Raw genomic sequence first — 27,371 nt, forward strand, 5'->3', positions numbered from 1 at the left:
TCCAGCAGCCCAGGAGTCGCCTTTTTGACCAGCGCGTCCTCGGCCGCCCTGGCTCGCCGCTGGGATAGGGGCATTGGACTGAACACGTAGTGGCCCTGGGACGCCTCTTGGAAATTGTTTTTTAAAATAAACCCCTGACGTAGCTCGTTTTCATCCGTCTCTTTACCCAAGAAGCAGAGTTCAAAAACAAGCCTCGGTTATTTTGGGCTCTCCCAGATGGGGGCGCTGGAAGAGGCAGGCTCTTCGCACGGGTTTCAGCAGCTCCCAAGGCCGTGGTGCTGTCAGCCACGCAGTAGGCATTTCCCAGATTCTTCTCGGTGCTTAGTTTCCACAGCCTGTCGTTCTAGGGGCCGTAAATCTGCTGCTTCCTGGGGTTTCCTTGGAACCGGGCTCCTCTGTGGACAGTCGTCCCTACAGCCACCAGGATGCATCTGGCTCCACTAGAGACTCCAGTGCTGGGGCAGGCGGGGGTCGAGGGCCGGCCGGGCCTCGGGTCCCCGGCGCCAGCCGCCCTCTGCAGCCTGGCCGCAGCGGGCGAAGGCGGCCTGGAAGAGGCCTCTGTCCACTCCCGGGCGCGTGGGCTCCAGCTCAGTCGGGAGCCGCCCAGCAAAGCCCTGATCCTCCCGGTCTTCAGGGTAAAAATAGTCCTGCTGGGGCCTCGCCCTCTTTCTACAAACAAATCAAAGCCCCAGCAGCTCCGGGCTCTCTTTACCTTGGCATCTTCGCCCAGAGAGCCAGCCACCCACCCACCCAGGCCATTCCTCGGCCCTCTGGGGAGTCTCTGGCCCAGAAGTGCTGCAGCCACTAGGCAGCTTCCTGGCCACCTTAGAAGCCAGGGCAGAGCCAGCAGGGCTGCGGCCCAAGTAGGGAGCCCGGGGTGCAGACCTCCCAAGCCTTGTGCTTTCCTCCTGACTCTCTGCCTGCTCAGACTTCCCCGGTGTGCTTTCCTAAGACCCGGAACACGCAGGGCTAAGTCAGAGCAGACCCGCTGGGACTCTCAGGCCCTGCTTTGCAGCCTCAGGCAGATGAGCAAACCTCTCAGCTCCCTTAACCATAAAATGGGATCAAGGTATCTACCTTGCAGGGATGTAAGAAATTCCCTGGTACTTAGAAGGACAGGTTCAAAGGGGGGCTTTATTTGCAAGGACGAGCTCCCTGTCTTTCCGCAGACGGATGAGGGTCTAGCCGCCTGGCCCTGCCTGGCGGGTCTGCAGAGTAGCTCCTGTGGCCCCGCGAATGGACCTTGTGTGTGTGTGTGTGTGTGTGTGTGTCCGTCCCTGGAATGCTACAGCCGCTCCTTTGAACTTGGTGGGATCTAAATTTGGACTCTTCGTTTTAATATTAGCTGCTCGGGTAAGCTATTGTGTGTTTATTTTTTTAAGCCCTTTCAGAGATTGCTTTCCTCCCAGAAAGGCCTGAATCAGATGTCCCACGGGACAGTATTAACAGGCCCACATCCCTCCCCCGACCCACGCTCTGGAAACAGGGGGGCCGGCGGAGGGGCTCCCGGGCTAATCCCACTTTCCTGCCCCGCAGGTGGGGAGGAAGGAGTTGAGAACAGTCCTCCTCTCCCTCCGACGATGAGTTTGGGCTTTGGGGAAGAAGAGGGGGAAGAATGAGAGGCAGGAAGAGGGTCTGTCACCTCTTGACCAGGGCCCTGCTTCCCATCGCCCCTAACCAGGACACAGTTTCCACATGTGTTGAGGCATGCGTGGATGTCCCAGCCCCATCTCACACGGGAACGGTGACACAACGCCACGACCCCAAAGTATTTTTAGCTCCATTCAAGCCCCTCCACCCAGTCCCACCAGAGAGTGAGGGGCTCCGAGAGGGTCCGCGGGAAAGCTCGGAGGCCTCTCCTTCTGACCTGCAGGGGGGCCTTTGACAGATAAGGAGATGAGATGAGATGATTCTGACTTGGTGCTTCTGCATAAGTAAAAACCAGGCCCTTGTTTCTCGGAAACCGTCATCTGAAGCTATTTCAGCTCAGCCCCGTTAAGGTGCCCAGCTGTACCACGTCTGAGCCTGAACTTGGTGAGCCGTGACTTTGCCATGGGAGATGGCGTTCGTTATCCCCTCCTCTGTCAAAAGCCGCTCCCTGGGGACTGTCCCCAACTGCTCTCCACCCCCAGCAGGGGCAGAACCTGGGCTGATACTTGAGCAGAGGAAGGAAGCTATCATCTCTGCTCCTAAACGTTTTAATTTCAAAACTTTCCTCCCAGCAGCTGTCTTTAAAAAGTGTCCTCCATCTGCAACTGGTGAAGCCCGTGGAGGAAGTGGCTTGTCCCTCCCCACTTCAGAATGCTTTTTTGGGACACTCGTCACAGTTGGGAGCCAAAGGCCACAGTTGCAGACAGACAGCACTAAGAATCTCGTAACGACCCCTTGAGCTCCCTCCCTCAGTCTGAGCCAGGCTCTTCTCTCTTCGTCACCTGTGTGTGTGCTTACATCATTCCAGTCGTTAATCTTTTGCAGAAGAAAAACAGGTAAGATTTTGCCGGAGGTATGATGGCCAATCTGAGCAGCAGATGCTAACTGGGGCAGGTTTTTCCTGTTTTCTCACCTCCCGAGCTCTTCCAGAAGCTCACCACACCCCTATGAGGAGGTGGGATCTCCATCCCCTCCCTGTGGGTGAGCCTGGGTGAGCCTTTCAGGCGGCCTTAACGGAGTATGGCTGGGTCCCGAGAGGCTACACGTCTTCCACGTGACTCCAGGAAACCCCTCCTTTGGTAGCCAGCCGCCATACTACACGGAAGCCCAAGCCACCCGGACAGGACCAAGGCCCTGGCCCTCGGCCATCACGCGGCAGCCCCGTGAGTGAGCCGCCCTAGAGCAGGATGCTCCAGCCCAGCCCCAGGGGTACGCTCTGTCCACACTGCAGCTGAGCTGGATAGGTTGCTGGGGTTTCAAGCCACTAAGGGGTGAGTGGTTTGTTCACAGTGACAGACACCGAGGCCTCCTTCCCTTCCTCCATCACGCGCTCTGTGGGGTCGGCCCCAGCACACTTTCTGCAGAGCCTGGCTCGTCCTCGTCTCCCCATCAGTTACCTCTGGATCCTTGTGCTGCATCTTCAACCGCATGGAACAGAGAATGCGGGTCTGAAGAGCTGCACCCTCGCTGCGTTGTTTTCAGGATGGGCTCATCCCTTCCATCTTTCTGGGGCTGGAACCTACCTCACAAGGAGGCTTCAGGCGTCCTTGCTTGGGGGGCGACCCTCCTGATTCTGTATTTGTAGTTTGTACTGTTTTTCTTAGAAGGCCCCCCCCAAACTGTCTAAGCTATGCACGAAATATAGGAGCTGCTTCTGTTCGTGCCTCTCTCCAGATGGGAAGTAGCTGCGACTACTCATCACTCCGCAGGAGCTCTGCTGTCCGGACGAGAAGCATCTCTCCCCAGGACTCCTAAGCAGCAGCCCGGGGCATTTGATAATGAAAACGGTCAGTCGGTCAGGAAAACCTAACAGTCAAATGTGTGTGTTGCACATAAAGGAGTTTCCAAGAACCGGAAGCAAAGTTTGACGAAATTAAAGGCAGACAGACAGTTCTACTGGGGTGATGGGTATGTTAACATCTAAATCACTTGTTCTCTCAGCAACTGGTCAAACGAGACCAAAAAAACACAGACACAGGTGTTCTGAACAAATCTCATCTCCTTGCCCTCACTGGTGTTGGGGTCCAGGCCACCTTTGTCAGAAAACTGTCCTGAGGATGGAGCCGCGGTTTGCTTTCACCTCTGCAAGTCACAGCACGCAGCAGCACCTTCAGACCTGCACACGGGACACCCTCCCTTCCCGCAACGGTTGTCAGAAGAAGCGGCACATCTCTGGGCACGTGGTCTGGTAGGTGGTGGCCACCCGGAACTTTCAGGGAGACGCCCACGCCAAGTTCCAAGGGTCAGAGTGCGGTTAGCGCCGCACAAAGGGGCCCTTTCTATGGGCTTGGGGTCGGGGGAGGCGGGGGACCTTGTAGGGTGCAACAAGACCCCCTTTGCCCTCCTTCGAGCGGAGGACCCATGTTGGGGCCTTGCAATCTGAGTTCGCCGTAGCAGAGCCCCGAGCCCCAGGCCGCAGGAGAGACCGGCACCTGCCCGGCACCTGCTCTGTGAGGTCGGGTGCGGCCCGAGGACGGCCCTCGGGGTACCTGGGACCCCGCCCCCCCCACCCGGCCGCGTCGTGAGGCTGCGGTTAGGGCTGGGGGTGCGGGGTCCACGTGCAGACGGATCGCCTTCCGCTTCCCGAGACACCGTCCCTTCCGCCCACAGCCGGGCCCGCAGCGCCCTGGGGACAGGCAGGCGCTGGACGAGACGCACCAGCCGTGCTGGACAAGACGCGGCAGCCGTGCTAATTGTCCTCCGCCTTCCAGCGCCGCGGGGACGCCTCGGCCCTGGACAGTTTGCGAGCGCTCAGCTTCCGCCTGAGGGAGGAGAACTTGTCGCCCAGGACTCGGCGCAGCCCCGCGCCGTCTCGGCCGCAGGGCGGGTCCTGCCGGGGGGCCGGGAGCCGCCCCGTGAACAGGTCCCAGCGGGCCAGGGCGTCCACGGCGCCGTCCACCCGCGCCAGCTCCTCCTCAGTCACGTCCCTCTCCAGGGCCTGGATGCAGGCTGCCAGCCAGCGCCCGTGCTCCGCCAGGGCCTCCCCCGGGCTCTCCGCGGCCGCCAGGGAGCCCAGCCCGTCCTCAGGCTCCAGCTCCGGGCCCGCGGGGAAGGCGTGGCTCCAGGCGTCCGGGGACAGGGGCTCCGACAGGCCGCTGCCAGGCTCCGAGTCGCTCTCGCCGCACAGGCCCGAGTCCGCGCTGCAGGGCAGGGTGTCCTCCGACACGGACGGCTCCCCGGCCGCCGGCCCAGGCCGCGTCCCCGCCGCCGCTAGCGTCCAGGTGTACAGTCTCTACGAGGGAGAGACGCGGGCTGAGTCGGCCTGTCCGGCCCCTTCCCTCGCCAGGGAGCCGCCAGGAGACCCAGCCCCTCTCCCGAGGGGACCCCACTGTGCCCACGACCCAGGGCGAGTGGCAGTCTGGCGCCACAAGGGCCCTCGGAATGGGGCCCTCGGAATGGGGCTTTGCAAGCCCGACCGTTATTCGTGGATAAATTGAGCTGACTTGTTACCACTCTGCTCAAAGCAAAGGGAATCATGGTTTTCCTACATCCCACTAGCACCTCTGCGCGTGGTGCATGCGGGCATCAGAGACGCCCGCGGTCAGCTACTGCCCACCTCCTCCCCACTCTCCTTCCGTGATGGCTGAGAACCGGCCGTGGTGGAGTCGTCACATGATGGAAACTGGCAGATACGCCCAGTCGAGGATTCTTCCTTAGAGGGCGCTTACCAGCACACCACCGACTGATGGGAACAGATCCAGAGCAGGCCCAGGGCGCCCCCCTCGAGGTTAGGAGTCGCGGGAAGGCACGCGTCAGGGGAGGGGGACGAAGGGCCTGAAAGTTCGGATCCGATAGGCAAGCAAGACCCCAAGAAAGGAAGTGGTGAGAAACCCCAGACCTTGTGCAGGCCGCGGCTGCCCCGCTTCACCTTACACGCACACGAGGATAATGGGCAGCTTACAGCCAAGCCCCCAGCCCTGCGCTCGGTGGGGCGGGCGCTCTGGTGACGGTGACGCCCTGGCCCGGCGCATCCTGCTGAGCGCCGTCAGCCAGTCGGCAGCAGAGGCACCTCCCTACGGGGGCACTGCCTCTGGGTCCCCTCTGCAGCGAGGCAGGCCGCCTCCTCAGCGCCCCTCGACACGCTATTTACCCCAGAGACATTCAGGGGAGACCCAGGCCGGGAGGCAGCTCTGACCTGGACATGCCCAGCCCCGTGTTCAGGGGTCCCCAGCCTGGGGTCCCTGACCAGCAGCAGCCTGGGAGCCCGTTAGAAACACAGAGCCAACCCCTCCACTAGCACCGGATCATAAACTCCTGCCTGTCCAAGAGCCTCTCCCCCGAGTCCAGCCCCCGGATCCAGTGGGCTCCAGCAGCTGACCATCTCCTAGAGGAGGACGGGCTTCCCAGAACCTCAGACACAACGGGATACACTTAAAGCGTCTGGCTTAAAACTTTGGGTCTTAAAGTTGAGCCCAAGCTGTTTTGTTGGTGGGCCTATGCCTTCATTTGAACAAAAAACTTCTTTAACTTGGTATTTTCATCCAAAGGTGGATTTAAAGAAGAAATTACCACTCTTCCAAAAGACTGAAGAGGAGGGACCACTCCCAAAGACATTCTATGAAGCCACCATCACCCTGATACCAGAAACAGAGATACCACCAAAAAAAGAAAATTACACGCCAATATCTTTGATGACTATAGATGCAAAAATTCTCAACAAAATATTAGCAAACCAAATCCAACAGATTTAAAAATGTTCATACACCACGACCAAGTGGTATTCATCCCAAGTTCACAAGGATGGTTCAATATATGCAAATCACTCAATGTGATACACCACTTTAACAAAAGAAGACAAAAACCACATGATCATCTCAACAAATGCAGAAAAGCATTTGATGAAATTCAACATTATGATAAAAACTCTTACCAAAGTGGGTAGAGAGGGAACATATCTCCGCATAATAAAAGCCACTTATGACAAACCCACAGCCAACATAATACTCAACGGTGAAAAGCTGAAAGCCTTCCCACTAAAACCTGGAACAAGACAAGGATGCCCACTCACACCACTTCTATTCAATATAGTATTGGAAGTCCTAGCCACGGCAATCAGACAAGGAAAGAAATAAAAGGTATCCGAATTGGAAGGGAAGAGGCAAAACTGTCACTCTCTGTAGATGACATGATACTATAAATAGAAAACCCTAAAGACTCCACACAAACGCTACTAGAAGTGGTTGCATTTCTTTACACTAGCAATGAAATATCAGAAAGGGAATGTAGAAAAGAAAATACCTTTTAAAATTGCACCAAAAAATTGAAATACCAAGGAGGTGAAAGTCTTATATGCTGAGATCTATAAAACATTAATAAAGGAAACTAAAGATGATTCAAAGAAATGGAAAGCTATCCCATGCATTTGGATTGGAAGAATTAATATTGTTAAAATGGCCACACCACCCAAAGCAACCTACAGATTTAATGTGAGCCCTGTCAAATTACCCATGACATTTTTCACAGAACTAGAACAAATAATCCAAAATTTTATATGGAACCATAAAAGACCCAGAATTGCCACAGCAATCCTGAGGGGGGTGGGGGGAAGCAGGAGGCATAACCCTCCCAGACTTCAGACAACACTACAAAGCTACGGTAATCAAAACAGTGTCGTATTGGCACAAAAACAGACATATGGATCAATGGAACAGAATACAGAGCCAAGAAATAAACCCACACACCTAAGGTGAATTAATCTTCAACAAAGGATACAAGAATATAAAATGGGAAGAAGATAGCCTCTTCAGCAGGTGGTGCCGGGAAAGTTGGACAGCTGCATGTAAATCAATGAAATTAGAACACACCCTCACACCATGCATAAAAAGAAACTCAAAAGGGCTTAAAGAGTTAAACATAATACATGACACCATGAAACTAGACGAGAGCATAGCCAAAACATTCTCTGCCATAAATCATACAAATGTTTTCTTAGGTCAGTCTCCCAAGGCAATAGAAATAAAAACAAAAATAAATAAATGGGACCTAATCAAACTTACAAGCTTTTGCACAGCAAAGGAAACCATAAATCAAACGAAAAGACAACCTATGAAATGGGAGAAAGTTTTTGCAAATGAGGCGACCGACAAGGGCTTAATCTCCAAAATATACAAACAGGGCTTCCCTGGTGGCGCAGTGGTTGGGAGTCCGCCTGCCGATGCAGGGGACGCGGGTTCGTGCCCCGGTCTGGGAGGATCCCGCATGCTGTGGAGCGGCTGGGCCCGTGAGCCATGGCCGCTGAGCCTGCGCGTCCGGAGCCTGTGCTCCGCAACGGGAGAGGCCACGACGGTGAGAGGCCTGCCTACCGCAAAATATACAAACAGCTCATACAACTCAATAACAAAAAAAACAAACCACCCAATCAAAAACTGGGCAGAAGACCTAAATAGACATTTCTCCTAAGAAGACATACAGATGGCCAATAGGCACATAAAAAGATGCTCAACATCACTTATTATTAGAGAAATGCAAATCAAAACTACAAGGAGGTTTCACCATACACCGGTCAGAATGGCCATCATTAAAAAGTCTACAAGTAACAAATGCTGGAGAGGTGTGGAGAAAAAGGAACCCTCCTACACTGTTGGTGGGAAGGTAAACTGGTGTAGCTACTATGGAAAACGGTATGGAACTTCCTCAGAAAACTAAAAATAGAATTACCATATGATCCAGCAATTCCACTGCTGGGCATATATCCAGACAAAACTCTAATCCAAAAAGATACATGCACCCCCTACGTTCACAGCAGCACTATTTACAAAAGCCAAGACATACAAACAACCTGAATGTCCACTGACAGATGAACGGATAAAGAAGATGTGGTACATATATACAATAGAATACTACTCAGCCATAAAGAAGAATGAAATAACGCCAATTGTAGCAACGTGGATGCAACTAGAGATTATCATACTAAGTGAAGTAAGTCGAGAAAGACAAATACCATATGATATCACTTATATGTGGAATCTAAAAAATGACACAAATGACCATATCTACAAAACAGAAACAGACTCACAGATGTAGAGAACGGACTTGTGGTTGCCAAGGGGGAGGGGGGTGGGAGAGGGATGGATGGGGAGTTTGGAACTAGTACATATAGAATGGATACACAACAAGGTCCTACTGTATAGCACAGAGAACTATATCCAATATCCTGGGATAAACCGTAATGGAAAAGAATATACAAAAGAATGTATGTATGTATATATAGATAGATAGATAGATGTATAACTGAGTCACTTTGCTGTACAGCAGAAATCAAGACAACATTGTAAATCAACTATACTTCAATTAAAAAATAATAAAAGATTTTTAAAAAGAGAAAATAACCACTACCTGCCTTTGAACTGTGAACTCAGAGTAAAGTTTCTGAGTTTGCAAACGAACTTCTCCGTTGGATAAGGTTTCTCCCTGCAGTGGAGCAGATGGACCCGGTTCCCTAGGGTCCCTCTTGGGCCCTGCTCCGCGGCAGTGCCTCGTGCGGACAGCAGAGGGCAGCATCGCCGCGCTGGCTCAGCCCCCGCGCAGGGCGGGGCCGGATTAAGAGCAGCGCCTGCCTTTCCACAGTGATTCTTGGTTAGTCTGGTTCCGCCTCCTCCTCCGGAGGGGCTGTGAGCCAATTAGGGAGAAAGTGATGCTGGGGAAGGCCCCTTGGTGATGCCAGAACCGGCCCGAGTACAGGAAGCTCTAGGACAGGGTCTAGTACACGGTCAGTGCCCGGTAAAGACGGGCTCTGATGAGGGTTGCCTGGGCAATAAAAGCCGTGCGCCCGTGGTGACGGCCACCGGCACTGGGCCAGGCGCCTGGCGGGGGACTCAGCCAGACCCACGAGACCCGCAGACCTGTTCACCCCTCCCCCTGCCCGCGACTCACCTTGTACCTGTCCACGAGCTTGAAGCCCAGGATGTGCTGCAGCTTCCGAAGGCAGATGGGGCAGAGGTCCGGGGGCCGCCGCAGGGCCTCGTCCAGGCTGAGGGTGCCCTGCATGAGGCAGCGGAGCCAGCGGCAGTTCCCCAGGCCCAGGAGGTGGCAGAGCTCGTGGCACGTGACCTGAGGGAGAAGGTCCCCACCGCCTTGCATCCTGGAGCCCGCCACCCGCCGATCCCCGGGACCCCTGGGTGCGGGGAGAAGGGCAAGCTGGTGTGGTCAGCTCTGGGGGCCTCAGAGCATGGAGGTTGGGTGTCAGACAGACGAGAGCTCAAATCCCAACCCTGCCACTTGAGAGCTGTGTGACCTTGGACAAAGCACCTTGCGTTTCTGAGCCTAAGTGGCCGTGGTCCCTGAAGTGAAGGATGGTCCTCAGCACCGTGAGGACGGGACAGCGTAACTGCTGGACCCAGGGCTCGATGGCTGTCCACTCACGCCCTTCCGTCTGATTCCACACCCTAGCATCTTCCTGGAGCTCGCCAGAACCCCCAGCAGCCCCTCCTCTTCCTGTCCCCCGTCTCCTCCCACCACCTGGGCAGCACCCCAACACCCACCTTGCAGCACTGGACCATCCCCAGGGCGCTGAAGCACACGGTCCGGCCTCTGTCCTGCAGGGGTGCCTCGGGGGCCAGGTCAGGGGTGCTGGGCCCCCGCTGCAGGGATTCCCCCGAGAACCGCGCAAAGCTGCAGATGCCCACTTCTGGGGAGAGGCAGAGAGGCGGAGGCGCCAGGAGTGGCCTCAGCTCAGGGAGCCCACGGGCAAAGCCACCCTCCTCAGGATGCACAGGTCCTAAAGGCCCCGCCCTGCCAGCACGTTTGCCAGGCAGACAGCCCCTGGCCCAGGAGGGGCGAGAACTGGGGCTGCAGGTTCAAGAGAGCATTTCCATATATGCCCGTTCCTCCCCCAGGAGCGGTGCTGGGAGAAGCAGCGAGGGGATGACGTCCCCACGTGTTCCAGGCCCTGTACCCAAGCCTCAGCGCTGAGGCAGGAGGCCCCCAGGTGCCGGCTCACCATGCCCTGGAAGGAACGTGCCGAAGGTGAAGGTCCAGGCCTCGCGGGGGTACAGGTCGGACAGCGTGAGGCCCAGCACGCATAACGCATCGCCCGGTTTGCTGCTCTTCAGGAAGGACAGGATGCCGTCTGCGGGGACAGGGCCAGAGCGGGCAGTGAGGAGGCGGCTGGCGCCCCTTCGGGCCCATCCCCCGCTTCCTCTGCCTGGGACCAACTCGTCCCACAGTCGGACGCAAGCTAGTGACATTCCAGGAAAAACTCAGCAGCCAAGCTGCACCGTGTGAAGCGGGGGCTCCGGGCCTGGGCCTCGGGGGGAAGAAAGAGCTCAGGTTTGGAAAGGGTAGTCCAAGGGGGGACACCAGAAAGGCCGCCGGGCCAATGAGACCGGTGTTCGTGGGAAGAGCCGTTGCAGCCTCGGGCAGCTGACTGATGGCCCCAGAGACGTGGCATCGCATCCCCGGGACCTGTGCGTGTGCTCCTCACCTGGCAGAAGCGAGCAGATGGGATTAAATTAAAGGTCTCCCAGTGGGAAGGTGATTCTGGATTACCCAGCTGGACCCCATGGAATCACCAGGGTCCTCCCGAGAGGAGGCAGGAGGGTCAGAGAGAGCTGAAGGGGCCACAGCGCCGGCTCTGGAGGAGGAGGGGCTGCAAGGTCACATTTCACCTGAAATGTGACCTTACTTGGGGACAGGGTTTGCAGATGTAATCAAGTTAAGGTGAGGTCAGTAGGGTGGGCCTAATCCAATTCGCCTGGGGTCCTAAGAGGAGAAGCCACACAAGCTACGTGATGATGGAGGCCGAGGCTGGACCAAGGACCGCCGGCCGCCACCAGGGGTGGAGGAGGTGAGGAAGGGTCCCCCGGAGCGTTCACAGGGGACAGGGCCGCCAACACCTTGGTCTCAGAATTCTGGTCTCCGGACCGCGAGATAACACACTTCTGTGTTTTAAGCCACCCAGTTTGTGGTGCTCCGTTACAGCGGCCGCAGGAAACGAACACGGCCATCCGAACCACGTAATCTGACCACGGGAATCCAGCCTCTCATAGCCTCTGCACGCCACCTGCTGGGCGAGCCCTCCCAGGCCCCCTTCCTTCCCAGTGGCCCACGAAGCCTAGGGCGGGGGAAACAGCAGTCCTTTCGGCAGTCAGCAGAGATGGACACCCGGACCCCAGCACCACAGCCCCTGGGGCAGCTGGACAGATGCTGGGTTTCCCCCGAGTCGCGCGGAAGCAACGGCAGGCGTGGTGGCGCCGCACGGGGCAGGAGCGGCGGGGCCCAGGCCGGCCATTGCTCCTCGGGCCCCGCTCAGACCCTCGGGGGGGCGGGGGAGGGCTGTGCCCAGCGAGAGACCGAGGCTGCAGTCTGGGACAGAGGAAGGGGCACGCCACCGTTGGGACGGCACCCACCCGGCCAGTAGTCCCTGTCAGCCCCAGAAACAACGCCGGCTGTAACAGCGCACTACCTGCCGCTACAAGATAACCAGACAAGCCGAGTGAAACGCAAAGAACAGCTTCTTAGGGCAGCGAAGATGGGGGACGGGTGGCTACAGGAGGGCACGGAGCAAGGCTTGGGGGGCGAGGCAAGCTGCTCTACACACTCTTATGGTGATGGCTACGTGATGTGTGTGTGCGTGTCAGGACTCAGAACGGTTACACCCAGAAGGAATAATTTCTCTATATGTAAATTATGCCTCAATAAACAGGACTTTTAAAACACCAGAGACCTACTGAGAAACTAGAAACAGGGAGAAGATTAGAATCCCAAGAGATGAAGCTGAGCTGTTTCTGAGACGGTGGATGGGAAGGTGACCCTGATGACACAGCCCCTGCTCCGCCTGCTACCCCAAAGGGCCGCACCCAGGGAGAGGAAGTCTGTACTCCTGGGGTCATCAGGGTGGCCCAGACCGTCAGCTCCCTTAGGTGCCTGGCCAAGGAGAAATAAAATCCTCTCGCAGAAAAACTACATCATCCCAGGCCACAAATTCTTCTAAAAGTTAAACTAATTTTTCACATAAGATGTCCAGCTAACAATCAAAAGTAAGACACACAATGAGGCAAAATAACCAAGACAGAATTAGCGGAAAGAGCAACACGGGTGCTCGAAATGCTGGACTCACGGACACAGATTATAAAGCAGCTATGCTCATAGATATAAATGCTAAATGTAATTTTAGCCGGGAATTGGGAATGATGAAAAAAGTGACACTGGGACTTCCCTGGCAGTCCAGTGGTTAAGACTCTGAGCCCCCAACGCAGGGGGCCCAGGTTCCATCCCTGGCCAGGGAACTAGATCCCACACGCAAGAGTTCACATGCCATAACTAAGGAGCCCACGTGCTGCAACTAAGGAGCCCTCGAGCCACGATTAAGGAGCCCGCCTGCTGCAACTAAGACCTGGCACAACCAAATAAATAAATACATAAATTTTTAAAATTTTTTTAAAAAGTGACACTGCTGCATCAAAAAGAATAAAATACCTAGGAATAAACCTACCTAAGGAGGCAGAAAACCTGTACTCGGAAAACTATAAGACACTGATGAAAGATCCTGGGACAAGATGACAGAGTAGAAGGACCTTGAGCTCACCTCTCACGAGCACACCAAGAAATCACAACTAACTGCTGAACGACCATCAGTAAAAAAGATTGGAACCTACCAAAAAAGATATTCCACATCCAAAGACATAAAGCAGAAACCCAAAGAGACAGCAGAAGGAGCACATTCACAATATAATCAAATCCCATACCCCACAGGTGGGTGACCCGCAGACTGGAGAACAATTATATCACAGAAGTTCTCCCACAGGAGTGAGAGTTCTGAGCCCACACCAGTCTCCCCAGCCTAGGGGTCCGGCATTGGGAGGAGGAGCCCCAGAGCATCTGGCTTTGAAGGCCAGTGGGGCTTGAGTGCAGGAGCTCCACAGGACTGGGGAAACAGAGATTCCTTCCTCTCTTGGAGGATGCACACAAGGTCTTGTGTGTACCAGGACCCAGGGCAAAAGCAGTGACTTCATAGGAACCTGGGCTAGGCCAACCTGCTGGTCTTGGTGGGTTTCCTGGGGAGGCTGGGGGCAGCTATGGCTCACTGTGGGTCCAAGGACACTGGTGGTGGAAATACTGGGGGATATTCATCAGTGTGAGCCCTCCTGGAGGCTGCCATGTTAGCACCAAGACCTGGCCCCACCCATCGACATGCTCCAGAGTGGGGGCGCCTCAGGTGAAACAACCAACAGGGCGAGGACACAACCCACCCATCAGCAAACCGGCTTCCAAAGACTCGCTGAGTCCACGGCCACCTCTAGACACACCCCTTGACACGGCCCTGCTCACCAGAGGACCAGGACCCAGCTCCATCCACCAGTGGGCAGGCACCAGCCACTCCCACCAGAAGCCTGCACAAAATTGATAAACCTTCAGCCAGACTCATCAAGAAAAAAAGGGAGAGTGCCCAGATCAATAAAATTAGAAATGAAAAAGAAGTTACAACCAACACCACAGAAATACAAAGAACCATACACAAAAATCTGTTACATTCCTATACAGTAACAATGAAAGCTCAGAAAGAGAAATTAAGGAAAAAAATACCTAGGAATAAACCTACCTAAGGAGGCGAAAGACCTGTCCTCTGAAAACTATAAGATGCTGATGAAAGAAATCAAAGATGACACAGACAGAAAAACATACCATGTTCTTGGATCAGAAAAATCGATATGGTCAAAATGACCATACTACCCAAAGCAGCCTACAGATTCAATGCAATCCCTATCAAATTACCAAAGACATTTTTCACAGAACTAGAAAAGAATTTTTTAATTTTTATGGAATCACGAAAGACCCCCCGAACAGCCAAAGCAATCTTACGAAAGAAAAACAGAGCTGGAGGAATCAGGCTCCCTGACTTCAGACTACACTACAAAGCTACAGTAATCAAAACAGCATGGTTCTAACAAAAAAACAGAAATGTAAGAAAAGATACTATAGAATTCCTAGAGGAAAGCATAAATCATAGCAATATTTTTTTGGATCTGTCTCCTGAGGCAAAGAAAACAAAAGCAAAACTAAACAAACAGGGCCTAATTAAACTTAAAAGTTTTGCAGAGCAAAGAAAACCATAAACAAAACGAAAAGACAACCTACAGAATGGGAGAAAATATTTGCAAATTATGCAACTGACAAGACATTAATCTCCAAATAGTTCACACAAATAGTTCATAGAGCTCAATATAAAAAAAAAGAACCCAATCGAAAAATGGGCAGAAGATCTAAATAGACATTTCTCCAAAGAAAACATACAGATGGCCAAAAGGCACATGAAAAGATGCTCAACATCACTAATTATTAGAGAAATGCAAATCAAAACTACAATGAAGTATCACCTCACCAGTCAGAATGGCCATCATCAAAAAGTCTACAAATAATAAATGCTGGAGAGGGTGTGAAGAAAAAGGAACCCTCCTACACTCTTGGTGGGAATGTAAATTGGTGCATCTCCTATGGAAAACAACATGGAGCTTCCTTAAAAAACTAAAAATAGAGCTATCATATGATCCTACATTCCCACTCCTGGGCATGTATCCAGAGAAAACCGTAATTTGAAAGGATACATGCACTTCACTGTTCATTGCAGCACTATTTACAATAGCCAAGACATGGAAGCAACATAAATGTCCATCAACAGATGAATGGATAAAGAAAGGAGATGTGGTATATTCATACATGGAATATTATTCAGCCATAAGAAAGAATGAAATAATACCATTTCAGCAACATGGATGGACCTACAGATTATCATACTAAGTGAAGTAAATCAGAGAAAGACAAATATCATATGATATTGCTTATATGTGGAATCTTAAAAAAAATGATACAAATGAACTTAAATACAAAACAGAAACATAGAAAACAAACTTACGGTTACCAAAGGGGAAGGGTGGGAGGGATAAATTAGGAGTTTGAGATTAACATATACACACTACTATATATAAAGTAAGTAACCAAAAAGGACCTGCTGTATAGCCCAGGGAACTATACTCAATATTTTGTAATAACTTATAAGGAAAAAGAATCTGAAAAAAATAGATATATATGTATGTATAAATGAATCACTTTGTTATATACCTGAAACTAACACAACATTGTAAATCAACTATACTTCAATTAAAAAAAAAAACCAGTGAGAGAATAATGAAGCCAAAAATAAAAATAAATAAATAAATGTTAAACTACCCTCACGTTCCTGGAATAAATACAAGTGAATTATAATGTATTTTACATATTTCTAGATTTGATTTGCTAATATTTTACATTAGAGTTCTTATTATATGAGAAATTGGTTTCCAATTTTCCTTACTAATAATGTCTGTAAAATTTTGGTATCAATATCTTGCTGTTCGTATTGAAAAGAATGCAAAGTGTTTCTACTTTGTCTCTCTTTCGGAAGAACGAAAAAGGCACTGACGAAAGAAATTGAAGATGACACAAACAGATGGAAAGATATAACCATGTTCTTGGATTGGAAAAATCAATATTGTTAAAATGACCATACTACCCAAACAAAGCAATCTACAGATTCAAAGCAATCCCTATCAAATTACCAATGGCATTTTTTTCACAGTACTGGAACAAATAATTTTAGAATTTGTATGGAAACAAAAAAGACCCCAAACAGCCAAAGCTATCTTGAGAAAGAAAAACAGAGCTGGAGGTATCACACTCCCTGAATTCGGGCTATATTACAAAGCTACAGTAATCAAAACAGTATGGGGGACTTCCCTGGTGGTGCAGTGGTTAAGAATCCACCTGCCAGTGCAGGGGACAAGTTCGAGCCCTGGTCTGGGAAGATCCCACATGCTGCAGAGCAACTAAGCCCATGCACCACAACTACTGAGACTGCACTCTAGAGCCTGCGAGCCACAACTACTGAGCCTGTGTGCCACAACTGCTGAAGCCCATATGCCTAAAGCCTGTGCTCAACAACAAGAGAAGCCACCACAGTGAAAAGCACACGCACCGCAGCAAAGAGTGGCCCCCACGTGCTGCAAATAGAGAAAGCCCATGCGCAGCAACAAGGACCCAACGCAGCCAAAAATAAATAAATAAAAACAGTATGGTACTGGCACAAAAACAGAAATACAGATCAATGATAGAAAAGATAGAAAGCCCAGAAATAAACCCATGTACTTATGGTCAATTAATCTATCACAAAGGAGGCAAGAATATACAATGGAGAAAAGACAGTCTCTTCAATAAGTGGTGCTGGGAAAGCTGGATGGCTACATGTAAAGAATGAAATTAGAACATTCTCTAACACCATATACAAAAATAAACTCGAAATGGATTAAAGACCTAAATGTAAGACTGGATGCTGTAAAACTCCTAGAGGAAAACACAGGCAGAACACTCTTTGACAGAAATAGTAGCAATATTTTTTGGATCTGCCTCCTGAAACAAAAAAAAGCAAAAATAAACAAACAGGGACTAATTAAACTTAAAAGCTTTTGCTCAGCAAAGGAAACCATTGACAAAATGAAAAGACAACCTACACAATGGGAGAAAATATTTGCAAATGATATGACCAATAGGGGTTAATATCCAAAATATATAAACAAGTCATACAATTCAACATCAAAAAAACAAACAATCTGATTAAAAAATAGGCAGAAGAACTGAATAGACATTTTTCCAAAGAGGAAATGGAGATGACCAACAGGCACATGAAAAGATGCTCAACATCACTAATCATCAGGGAAATGCAAATCAAAACCACAACGAGGTATCACCTCACACCTCTCAGAATGGCCATCATTAAAAAGAACACAAATAACAAGTGTTGTCTAGGATGTGGAGAAAGGGGAACCCTCGTACACTGTTGGTGAGAACGTAAACTGGTGCAGCCACTGTGGAAGAAAACAGTATGGAGGTTTCTCAAAAAACTAAAAATAGAGCTACCATATGATCTAGCGATCCCACTCCTGGGTATACATCCAAAAAACCCAAAACATGAGGCCCAGTGTTTACAGCAGCATTATTTACAGTTTCCAAGATATGGAAGCAACCTAAATGTCCATCGACAGATGAAGGGATAAAGAAGATGTGGTGTATACACACACACACACACACACACACACACACACACACAATGGACTACTACCCAGCCATAAACAAAAATTAAATATTGCCATTTGCAGCAACATGGATGGACTTGGAGAGCATTTTGCTAAGTGAAATAAGTCAGAGAAAGACAAATACTATATGATATCACTTATATGTGGAATCTAAAAAAATAACAACAAAATATAACAAAAAGAAACACACTCACTGATATCGAGAACAAACTGGTGGTTACCAGTGGGGAGAGGGAAGGGAGGGGGGGCAATATAGGGGGAGGGGAGTAAGAAGTACAAACTATTAGGTGTAAAATAAGCTACAAGCATATACTGTACAGCACAGCAAATATAGCCAATATTTTATAACTATAAATGGAGTATAACCTTTAAAAATTATGAATCACTATATTGTGTGCCTATAACTTATATAATATTGTACAGCAATTATACTTCCATAAAATTTTTAAAAAGTGACACTGCTAATTTGAAAATCCACTAAAAACTATAGAACTGAAAAATATAACTGAAATTTGGAACTCTATCTATGGGTTTAATAGCATATTAGGTGCAGCTAGAGATAGAATTAGTTAACTGGAGGGTGACAATAAAACTGGGATGAAATACAAGGAAAGGGGAAGAGAGTGAGGAGGATGAACATGCATCCCGTTGGAGTCCTCAACGGGGGAAAGAATGAGGCAGAGGCAGTACTGGAAGAAAGATCATGGCTGAGAATTTCCCACAACTAATGGAAGACATCAGTCCACTCATCCCAGATCCAACATCAGCCAGAGACAGAGCCCCAGCCCTTTCCTGGGGACCTCCCTACACTTGAGTCTGGGTCTGCTGTACATCAGAGAGCCCCCAGTTCATCTACGCCTCTCAACCCAGCCTCATTCTCCAGCTGCCAGTGACCCCCCGGGGAATGATGGGGTCAGAGAGCTTTGTAAAGAGAAAAAGCTAGAGGGGCCTTAGAAGGCTGTGGCACCTGCTGTGTGCCCTTGAGTTTTCCGGTGGACAGAGGGCTGTGTGGTCCAGTCTCCAGACGCTTCTGAGCGGGGAAGGGAACCCTTGCCTCAGTCTTCCTTTTCTAAAGGCTGGGAAATAGATATTCCCTCCCCCAAGAAAAGCAGGGGGATTCCTTCCTTCTCCTAAGCTCCTCCCTCCCACATTTTGCCTCCAAAAAGGGCTTTTTGCCAAGCGGCGGCCGCCTGCCCTTGCGCTGGCCTGACCTGTGCCCACACCGCACGCACTCACCTGTGTGGAGCTGGAGCCTGTCAGAGTCCTGGCTGGGGCGTGATGAGCAGTGGATGGACGCAGCCGCCACCGACGGCAGGCACCTGACCTGCAGGCCCAGGAAGAAGGCCTCTGTGCAGCTCCGCAGGTGGTCCAGGAGCGCGCCGCCTGCCGGCCCCTCGCTCAGATCTGGGGACGGAGCAGTGCCGTCAGGCCCCCTGCCCGCTCCTCGGAGCCCCCACCTGCCTGTGCCCAGCACCCTGGACACGGACCAAGGCTGGAAGCCAGGAGACCTGCGAGAAAGTGGCTGCAGTGTCCCCAGGGCAGCGGCTTGCCCAGGAGGTGATTAGAAATGCAGGTGCCCAGGCCCACCCCAGATCTCTGGAACCAGAACCCGCATTTTAACAAGATGAACTGTCAGCGGGGAGACAACATGGATGGTTTGGGAGTTTGGAAGCAGAGTCTACAGACAGATGGCCGACTGGCCGGGGGCAGTGGAACAGGAGGGGTGCCTGCAGGCCTCTGGTCCTCAGGGGCAGGAGGGCGGGTAATGAGCCTGCGTGCGGCAAGATCTGCCTTGGCATGCAGAGCCAATGGCCCGCCCGCTCACCCCCAGCACCTGGCCAGCAAGCCCTGGAGAGCCTGGCCGAGGCATCTCGGCCCTTGGTCCACGCACAGCCCCTCACACCTGGTGTCCCCAGTCTGAGCGCTGGAGGACCAGGCAGGAGCCCCCGAGTCCCCGCCAGGCCCTGCCAGTGTCTCCAAGTACAGCTTCGGGGTTAAGAGCAGGGCGCTGGGGTCAAATCCTGCCTCTGCCAATCACCAGCTCTGTGACTTGCCCTCCCAGCCTCAGTGTCCTAACCGATGAAGCGGGGTGACCCAGACCCCAGCACCCCGCACCACAGAGGAAGCAGCCAGTACAGTGCCTAGGACAGCGCTGGCTCCAACAGGGCAGGGCCAGGACGGCACAGGTGGACGAGGCGGCACCCGCGGGTAGAACAGGGCAGTGAGCTGCCCGAGGGGTCCCAAGGCCCTGGGCTTTCTGAACAGTGTGGAGCTGGGGTGAGGGGAGAGCTGAGCCTCACCCCCGAATCCCAAGCACACCAGCACATCCCCCTTCACATCAGGTCCTGCCTGGGGTCCGGGCACAGACATCCCCACCTCATGCTAGACCCAGGCCCTCGCCACCTGCCCCGGGGTGTCCTGATGGCCCAGGATGCCACCCTCCAGCTCATCGCCACTTGCTGCCCCACGGGCTGCGGGTGCCCATGCTGCCGGTACCCACGGGCTGCAGGTACCTATGGGCTGCAGGTAAATGTGCTTCCGAGCCAGGCTCTGCTTCCGGGGCGCCAGGGCAGCGTGGAAGGTCTCGAAGTCCTCGGGCGCCTCCGGGCGGCTGAGGAGCCAGTCGAAAGCCGAGTGGATGAGCAGCGTGCGGAAGAACGTCCTCCGGGGGTTGTAGGCCTCCGCCAGGAAGAGCCGCTCGGCTGGGGAGAAGGTGGACGCGTAGAGCTGCCGCAGGGCCGGGTCGGTGGACAGCAGCGCATCCTTCAGGGCCCGGGGGCCGAAGCTGAACTCCTGGGCCGGCCGGCACTGCAGCATGACGGGCCTGGCCACGCTGGGGAGGCCCCACGGCCGCCCATGCACCGCCCAGAGCCTGGCCACCAGCTCGTCCACGGCCTTCCCTCGGGCCGAGCGCAGCGGCCACGTGGGCTCCCGGCACGTGGACCAGAGGCCGAGGGCCTGCGAGGCCCAGCTCCGCCTGGCGTCGGACCTCCTTGGCAGCAGCAAGCGGCTCGGACGCCCTCCGGCCCGTCGGCACCTGCGGGGAGACGCCCGGCTGAGCCTCCGGCCGTTCTCAGACCCGCGGAAGGGGCTCTGTGGGGAGGAACGCCCCCTCCAGGACACGGCACCTGCACCCAGCCAGGCCAGAAACGCCATTTTCTCCTCTTCTCGGGGGCCGGGTCTTTAACCAGCACCGAGTGTGGGGGAGCACCCTCCCTCCCCCGAAGCAGGGATGCGGTTTCCATGGGACCCTGGTGAGGACAGCGCGGACTCGCCCCTTCCCAGCCCTCAGGAGGGAGGGCGCGCTGGCAGTGAGACCCCCCACCCTTGTGCTGAGCACCCGCAAAGCCAGGGGCCCCTCCACCGGGAAACCAGCCACCCCTGAGCCCCCTGTGGTCACCCCACCGCCTGGGCCACCTCAGCACCTGCAGCCACCGGCTTTCCCAGCAAGGGCCCCGTGGGCCTGCGGATGAAGCCGCGCTGCCCGAGTCCGCGTGGCCAGGCCAGCCAGGGGCTGGACAGGTGTCTGTGGGGAAGGAAAGCAAGCCCCACAGTGCCGGCTGCAGAAGCTTCCTAGCACAGGCGAAGGGCAGGCACATGTGCCGACCACGGAAGCGCCACTAGGGAGACGTGGGGAAGCAACAAAGGGGGAGGCCAGGCAGGGAGGGCAGACGCGGCGGGGCGGGGGGACAGATGGGCGGGGAGAACGGTGACAATGTCACTTCACAAAGTGGGGTTTTCCTCCCGACGCAGGAGCAGGGTCTGGCTGGCGCATCGCATCCCGGGTTCATCAGAAACAACGCGCCCTCCCACCGCACACCCTGAAAAGCTACCGGGAGGGGATTGGCTGCTGTGGGCTTGACTGTGTCTCGGAGGGGGAAGCGACGGAAGGAACAAGGCAGAGAAGAGAAGAGGCACAAAGTAACAGATCGGGACCAAGGAGAACAGCGCTCCGGCGGGTCCCTGATTTAGAGAGTCACGCAGACGCGCAAACCCGTCTCTGCAGAACACAAAGTCGCGAGGCCGGGAGCGGCCGAACTGGAGAAACAGGAACGGCCTTGTTTTTGTGGGAAGAATAAAGACACGAGGCGGTACTCCCTTTAACTAACCTCAGTTCAAAACGTTCATCCAGAAAATAAAGGCATATACGTGTGTGTGTGCAAATATGTACACGTAGACATATACACACATATTCATAAAGGGGGGAGACTGGGCGCGTGTATAATTTATAAATCTTCCTCCAGAAAATTATACACACGTGATGTTTTTCCAGGGATATTATGTACATACACACATACATACACACATGGGCGTGTCTTTTCGGTTAATTGCTGGCTTAGATGAAGGGAAAGGAGCCAGGATTGAACACCTACTGAGATTCCTGCCAGCAGAGAGCTTTAAGCATTTCTGGCTGCACATACACTTCACCGATTTACAACCAATTGTGTGTGCGATCTTACATCCTCTTGACTTGGTATATTACGAGTGCTTTCCCAAATCCTTAAACAGTCTATTAAAAAACGCCATTTTTAATGGCTGGACAAAAACGCCACAGTGAACATCTTCGCGTATGGCTCTGTGTTTCCATTTCCTCAGGAGAGATTCCCAGAAGATACTGTGTGTGGATGTTTAAAGAATCTCGATTTGAAGGGATTTCCCTGGTGTCCAATGGCTAAGACTCTGCACTGCCAATGCAGGGGGCGCAGGTTCGATCCCTGGTTGGGGAACTGAGATCCCACAGGCTACACAGCACAGCCAAAAGATTAAAAAAAAAAAAAAAAAATCTCGGTCGTATAGCCAAATTGTGATTTGTATAAATTGTGCTTTTGTGCAAAAGCGATTTGTATTTGCTTTCCAGAAAGGCCACACCAAGCGGCAACCCCACAGCGCCCCGGATTTCTAAGTAGTCAGCAGCCAATAAAAACAGTCACCAAGAGCACTGAATACCCCGCTGATTCCAGGCGGGGCTCTAACACCCAGGGAGGCGGGACAGTTATTCTCATTTTCAAGAGGGTGAAACTGAGGCAGAGAGGAAGGTTAAAACTAGCTTAATCAGAGCCACGCAGCACATGAGAATCAGAGGTGGGCTTGGAACACACCGATTGTCAAGGAGCCCCGTGTCCATCCACCTTCTCAGGACCCCTGCCCAGACCCCCGTCCCTGCCGCCAGACACTAGGGCGAAACTGACAGGCTGCAGTGGGACGAACAACCTGCTCCCGGGCTGTCGGGAAGAACGCCAGCCTCTTGGGAAGCACATCACAGGCCGAGCACGGAAGGGCCGCGGCGGCGAGTTCTCCAGGAGCCCAGACCACGTGCCAGGAGGCCCCAGTGAGGACTGTGTGACCAGAAGGACATGGTCAACATTTCCAAGGGGGGCGGGTGGGCAGGGTCCCGGCGCAGGAGCCCCTGTGGCTCCCTTCCTTCCCCGCCCCGACAGTCCCCGGGTCCCTGGCCTCGCGGAGCTGGAATGCTAGAGATTTGGGCGGACCATAAAAGGCGAGAAAAATACGTATTGTCTCATGTGTCAGGTGATTAATGGCACCTGAAGAGGAGAAGGCCGATCAGGGCATGGGGCTCAGGAGGGCCAGGGCTGCACGGCCTTTTTCCAGAGGGTGACCAGAGCAGCTTCACTGAGAAGCTGGGCAGACTGGCAGGAGGGAGCCGGGCAGGGGGGCTGCCGAGTGGAGGGGCATGTGCAAGGGCCCCGCTGCACACACACAGCGCACACAGGCGGGTGCAGGGGCAGCGGGGAGGCCGGCGTGGTTCTGGGCGGGGGAGGGGGGAGAGGGAGGGAGGGAGGCAGGGCCACATCGTGCAGCCTCCAAGCCGTGTGTTGCCCGAGCTCTGGCCTTCCCCACCCCCGGGGCGAGGAGAAGGGGCTGACATGAGCAGCGTGAGGCTGCAAGCCGGGCTCTAGGAGCTCCCCCCCCACCCCCGGTGGCCTGGATGTGAAGGCAGACCCTCCAGGAAGCTTCAGGCGTGCCTCGTGGGCCACAGGGACCCGGGCGCTCAGGCAACCCTGAGGAGGGAGCGCCCTGAAGGCCAGCCGGGGCTCTGACCTGCACTTGGCCCTGTGCCCTTCAATCCCCCGGGCCTCAGCCCGCTTCCACCTGTCTCCCTTGCCCTGAGCGAGGCTGGACCCAGCAGAGAGGAGGTGCTAGCTACAGTCCAAGGTCCGCCCTGAGCCCCGGGAGCGGCCTTGAGCGCCAACACCGCGTGCATCTCACCAACTTATTTTTGTTTCGAAATGCAGCCCACGGGACCCCGGTACCTGCTCTGGGCTCTCTCTCCCCAGACCCTCCGCTCACCAGCACCCTCCCACAGCGAGCTGGAGGCTTCTCGTACCGCTACAGCATTCCCTGCTGTCACAGCCAGCTCAGAATTATTCTTTCTGTAATTGGGAGTGGCCTGTAAATTGCTCCTCTGGGGCCGCGGGGGCCTTCCAGACGCCCAGGAGGTCTGTGTCACAGCTTTGCTAAGGAGGTGAGAGTGAGACAGACACCGACGTCCGAGGACATCCCTCCTCACAGGTCCACCATCTTGACCCAGCACCTCCTCTGAACCCACAACTTCCTGAAACACAGCTGTTAGCATCCGCATGTCTTATAGGCAAGGCCATGGAGGCTCAGAGAGGCGAGGCCACTTGCCCAGGGTTGCACAGCTCACCAGGATTCAGACACAGTACTCCTGACTCCCGACAGAGAAGTAAGGCAGACGATAAAAGGCAATAAAAATAAATATTGTCTAGTGTCACTCTGGGCCTCATGTGCAGGACCTTCTCCCACCCCCGAAGAGTCTTTCCTGCCAGCACCCACTGTCCCTTACCACCCACCGACCCCGCTCAGGGCCTTCACTGCCAGCAAACACCTCAAAGCCAGGCAAAGCCTTGGGAAACGAAAAATGCCTACTTTTTACCAAAAGTTCCAGGGCCCTGGCACGTCCATCCCAGGAGTGACTTGGGCCCAAACTGTAAACCTCAGATGGCCCAGAACCGGCCAGGTGCCTCTGGTCCTGTGCGCCACAGGGACCCGAGGCACAAGCGGTGTTTCCAAGGAGGCCGCAAGCATGTCCACCTTAGGGCCCGTCTGCACCGTTATGAGCCGTGTGGGATCCTAGGAGCTTTGGTTCATGCGGTTACATCGATCATATGCCACGTCTGAACTTAAAAACGAGAGCTGTGTGCAACGCAAGGACACAAAGCACCGCCTCCACCAGCAGCGCCCACCTGACGCCACGGCTCGGTACTGCTGTGAGCGCTGCTGTGACCTGAGTGAGGGTCCCCGGAACACACCTGGAGAACCACCGTTTCACTCTGACGTCTCCCCCCGGGACAGCTGATTGCAGGCCCGCAGGGCCGTGTTGAGCACGCGTGTGTCTGCAGCATCCAGTGGGAAAGACGGGCCTGGTGTGAGGCAGGGACGCCCAGAGCACCTGCCCCGGTGCAGAGCCTCTGGCCTAACAGCCACGCAGAAGCCCAAAGAGCTCGGAGGAAGTGGCCACCTTGGCCCCGGACCGGCGCGGGCTGGCGGGTCAAGGGGAGGCTCCAGGTTGGGCCCCAGGGTGTGTGACAGGTGTGTCCTGTCCATCCGCATGGGTTCCACTCTCTCCGGGGTCCGGCCATCTGTCTGCCCAGATAGCATTTCCTCTCAAGACGCCCGGGCGGCCACACTCTCTTCCTGGGTCACTCAGGGAAACCCTGACCCTTCGGTCCTGCCAGGTCATTTCTGCACAAGACCACCCCTCGTGCAGAAGCAGAAGCTGGACGTGGGCAGAGACCGAGGCTGAGCCCCAGGCCAGGGGGTGCCGAGCGAGGGAGCCGCAGCCAGAGCAGGGCCTTCCCGGCCCTCTCCGCGACCCGCCAGCCCGCTAATCTTGGCAACAATGAACGCTCTCCTCTGCCCATAACGTGGGGCAGCAGCTGCGGAGCACTGGACGCTGGCCTCGCGCCTGAGCCCTGCAGGCATCATCTCATTCAAGCCACACAACCCTGTGCCGCTGCAGGTGCTATTAACAGCGCCCATGTCTCAGATGGGGAAACCGAGGCCAGGTCCAATCTCAGAGCCATGCCTCACACTGGAGCCAGAACTCTTAAAGTGCCAGTGGGCTTCCAGAAGCAGAGAAGGTCTCACCGTCAGTACACGGTGGGATGTCTCTGCCCTGCCCCTGTTAACACTGGGACCGCGGCCAAATTTTTCAGCCCGCCTCCCCTCTCCCTGAGGCGCCCACGTCCCCCTCACCTGCCCACTGTCCTGCCCAGAGGCCAGGGAAGGGCATGTTCTGGTACAGGCCGCTTCCACTCCCATGGGAGGGCCTGCTGCAGGAAGGGCAGGCGGCCGCAGACCCCTCAGCCCGGGCACCTGCTTCCCAATCCGACTGGACAGATGCCTCAGACTTTGGCAAGAAAGCACGCTCTGGTTCTTGTTATTCTGAATACGCTTCACAAAACATCCCGGCAGCTGCCTCGAGCTATTCACTACTGTCTGCCTTCTGAACAGCCCCACGCAGGAGGGATGTAAAGGGTTTGTGGCTTCACACTTCTCGGAGGTTTCCATCTGCTCAGAGGGGAACCGAGGGCGGCGATCACAGGGAGAGGGTCTCCGCGTCAGACCCCTGCTTCCTGTTGCAGGGCCCTCACCTCCCTGCCCTGGCTGCACCCTGACAGTTTCCTTTCCCACGACAGGCAGCGGAGGACCCAGCCTTCCCCTCTGACCCTGGCAGCATTCTCAAGTTTGGCACCGCTGTGGAAGCCCACACCCTGCTTTTCTGAGCTGGAGGTGTTCCTGGGAAACAGAAAGACAGCACTGGGCCGGCTTCTCCTCCAATACCTAGGTGGTCATGTGGCCCCCTTCCCCGCATCCCCAGGCTCTCTGGGGGCGTTCCATGCCCACCTGGACCGGCCAGGAAGTGCACTCTTCCCGTGCCTGGCCCTGGGCTCTCCCACAGCCTGTTTGCTCCCATCGCCAGGACGCAAAACAGCCCGCAGGTCGCCCTCCCGTGGGGAGCAGAAGGCCAGGAGGGGTCCCCGAGCCCCTTCCCTCGCCCGGCTCCCCTCTGCGGGCCCAGGCCGGGAAGTCTCGACTCGCGCGGAGCACAGAGCGCGGCACTGCACCAAACACTCCTCGGCACACCGGTCCCCGACACCCCACCTCCCGCTCCAGCGCGCCCTCCGTGTCCGCGCGCACCCCGCGCCCGAGCGCGCCTGCCGCCGCCAGGGCGTCCTCGGGGCTTGCGCGGCTGGACTCGGCGCTGCGGCGCGGCCAAGGCGTCCCGACCCGGGCCCTGCGCCCCGCTCGGTTCGGGGCACCGGCGTCGTCCCACCCAGCCCGCCGGTCTCCTCTCGGTCCCCGCCCTGGGTCCCCGCGCCCCTCGGCCTCCCCGCCGCACCCCTACCTCGCAGCCCCGGTCCTCCTCGCCGCGCGCCCGGGTCCTCCCCCTCACCCTCCGTCCTGCGGGCCGCGCACTCCGGTTCCTCCCCACCGTGCGCCCCCCCGTCCTCCCCGCTGCGCCCCTACCTCGCAGTTTGCGCCCTCGGGAGCCGGCAGAGGCGGTGCCAGGCGGGGGGGCAGCGTGGGCACGCGGCGTGGGCCACGGAAATCGGGGAGGTCTCCGCGTGACGTCAGCACCGAGGGGCCGGGACCGAGGCGGGACCCGGTGGAAAG

The 27,371-nt window shown here is 54.8% G+C and overlaps 1 protein-coding gene across 1 annotated transcript; it reads right to left on the bottom strand.

Annotated features, from left to right (window-relative positions):
* Positions 1 to 3,354: 3,354 nt before the first annotated feature.
* Positions 3,355 to 27,306, bottom strand: AMZ1 (archaelysin family metallopeptidase 1). Its single transcript, XM_079944489.1, has 7 exons — positions 27,225 to 27,306; positions 20,225 to 20,748; positions 18,948 to 19,115; positions 10,589 to 10,717; positions 10,131 to 10,276; positions 9,523 to 9,699; positions 3,355 to 4,882 (listed from the first exon to the last, which is right to left on the bottom strand). The coding sequence occupies exons 2-7, from the start codon at positions 20,526 to 20,528 to the stop codon at positions 4,340 to 4,342; spliced, it is 1,467 nt and encodes a 488-aa protein (XP_079800615.1). The 5' UTR covers positions 20,529 to 20,748; positions 27,225 to 27,306; the 3' UTR covers positions 3,355 to 4,339.
* Positions 27,307 to 27,371: the final 65 nt, after the last annotated feature.

Source organism: Stenella coeruleoalba, assembly GCF_951394435.1.
Source record: "Stenella coeruleoalba genome assembly, chromosome: 15".
NCBI classification, from domain to species: domain Eukaryota; kingdom Metazoa; phylum Chordata; class Mammalia; order Artiodactyla; family Delphinidae; genus Stenella; species Stenella coeruleoalba.

What these genes read in the sequence shown, in the direction of transcription:
- AMZ1 (XM_079944489.1), bottom strand. Translation starts at nt 20,528, where the DNA reads ATGCTGCAGTGCCGGCCGGCCCAGGAGTTCAGCTTCGGCCCCCGGGCC. An exon ending in CAGGCTCCAGCTCCACACAG is followed by an intron (nt 10,718 to 18,947) that starts GTGAGTGCGTGC and finishes CTGTCCCCGCAG; the next exon opens with ACGGCATCCTGTCCTTCCTG. An exon ending in AGCTCGTGGACAGGTACAAG is followed by an intron (nt 4,883 to 9,522) that starts GTGAGTCGCGGG and finishes TCTCCCTCGTAG; the next exon opens with AGACTGTACACCTGGACGCT.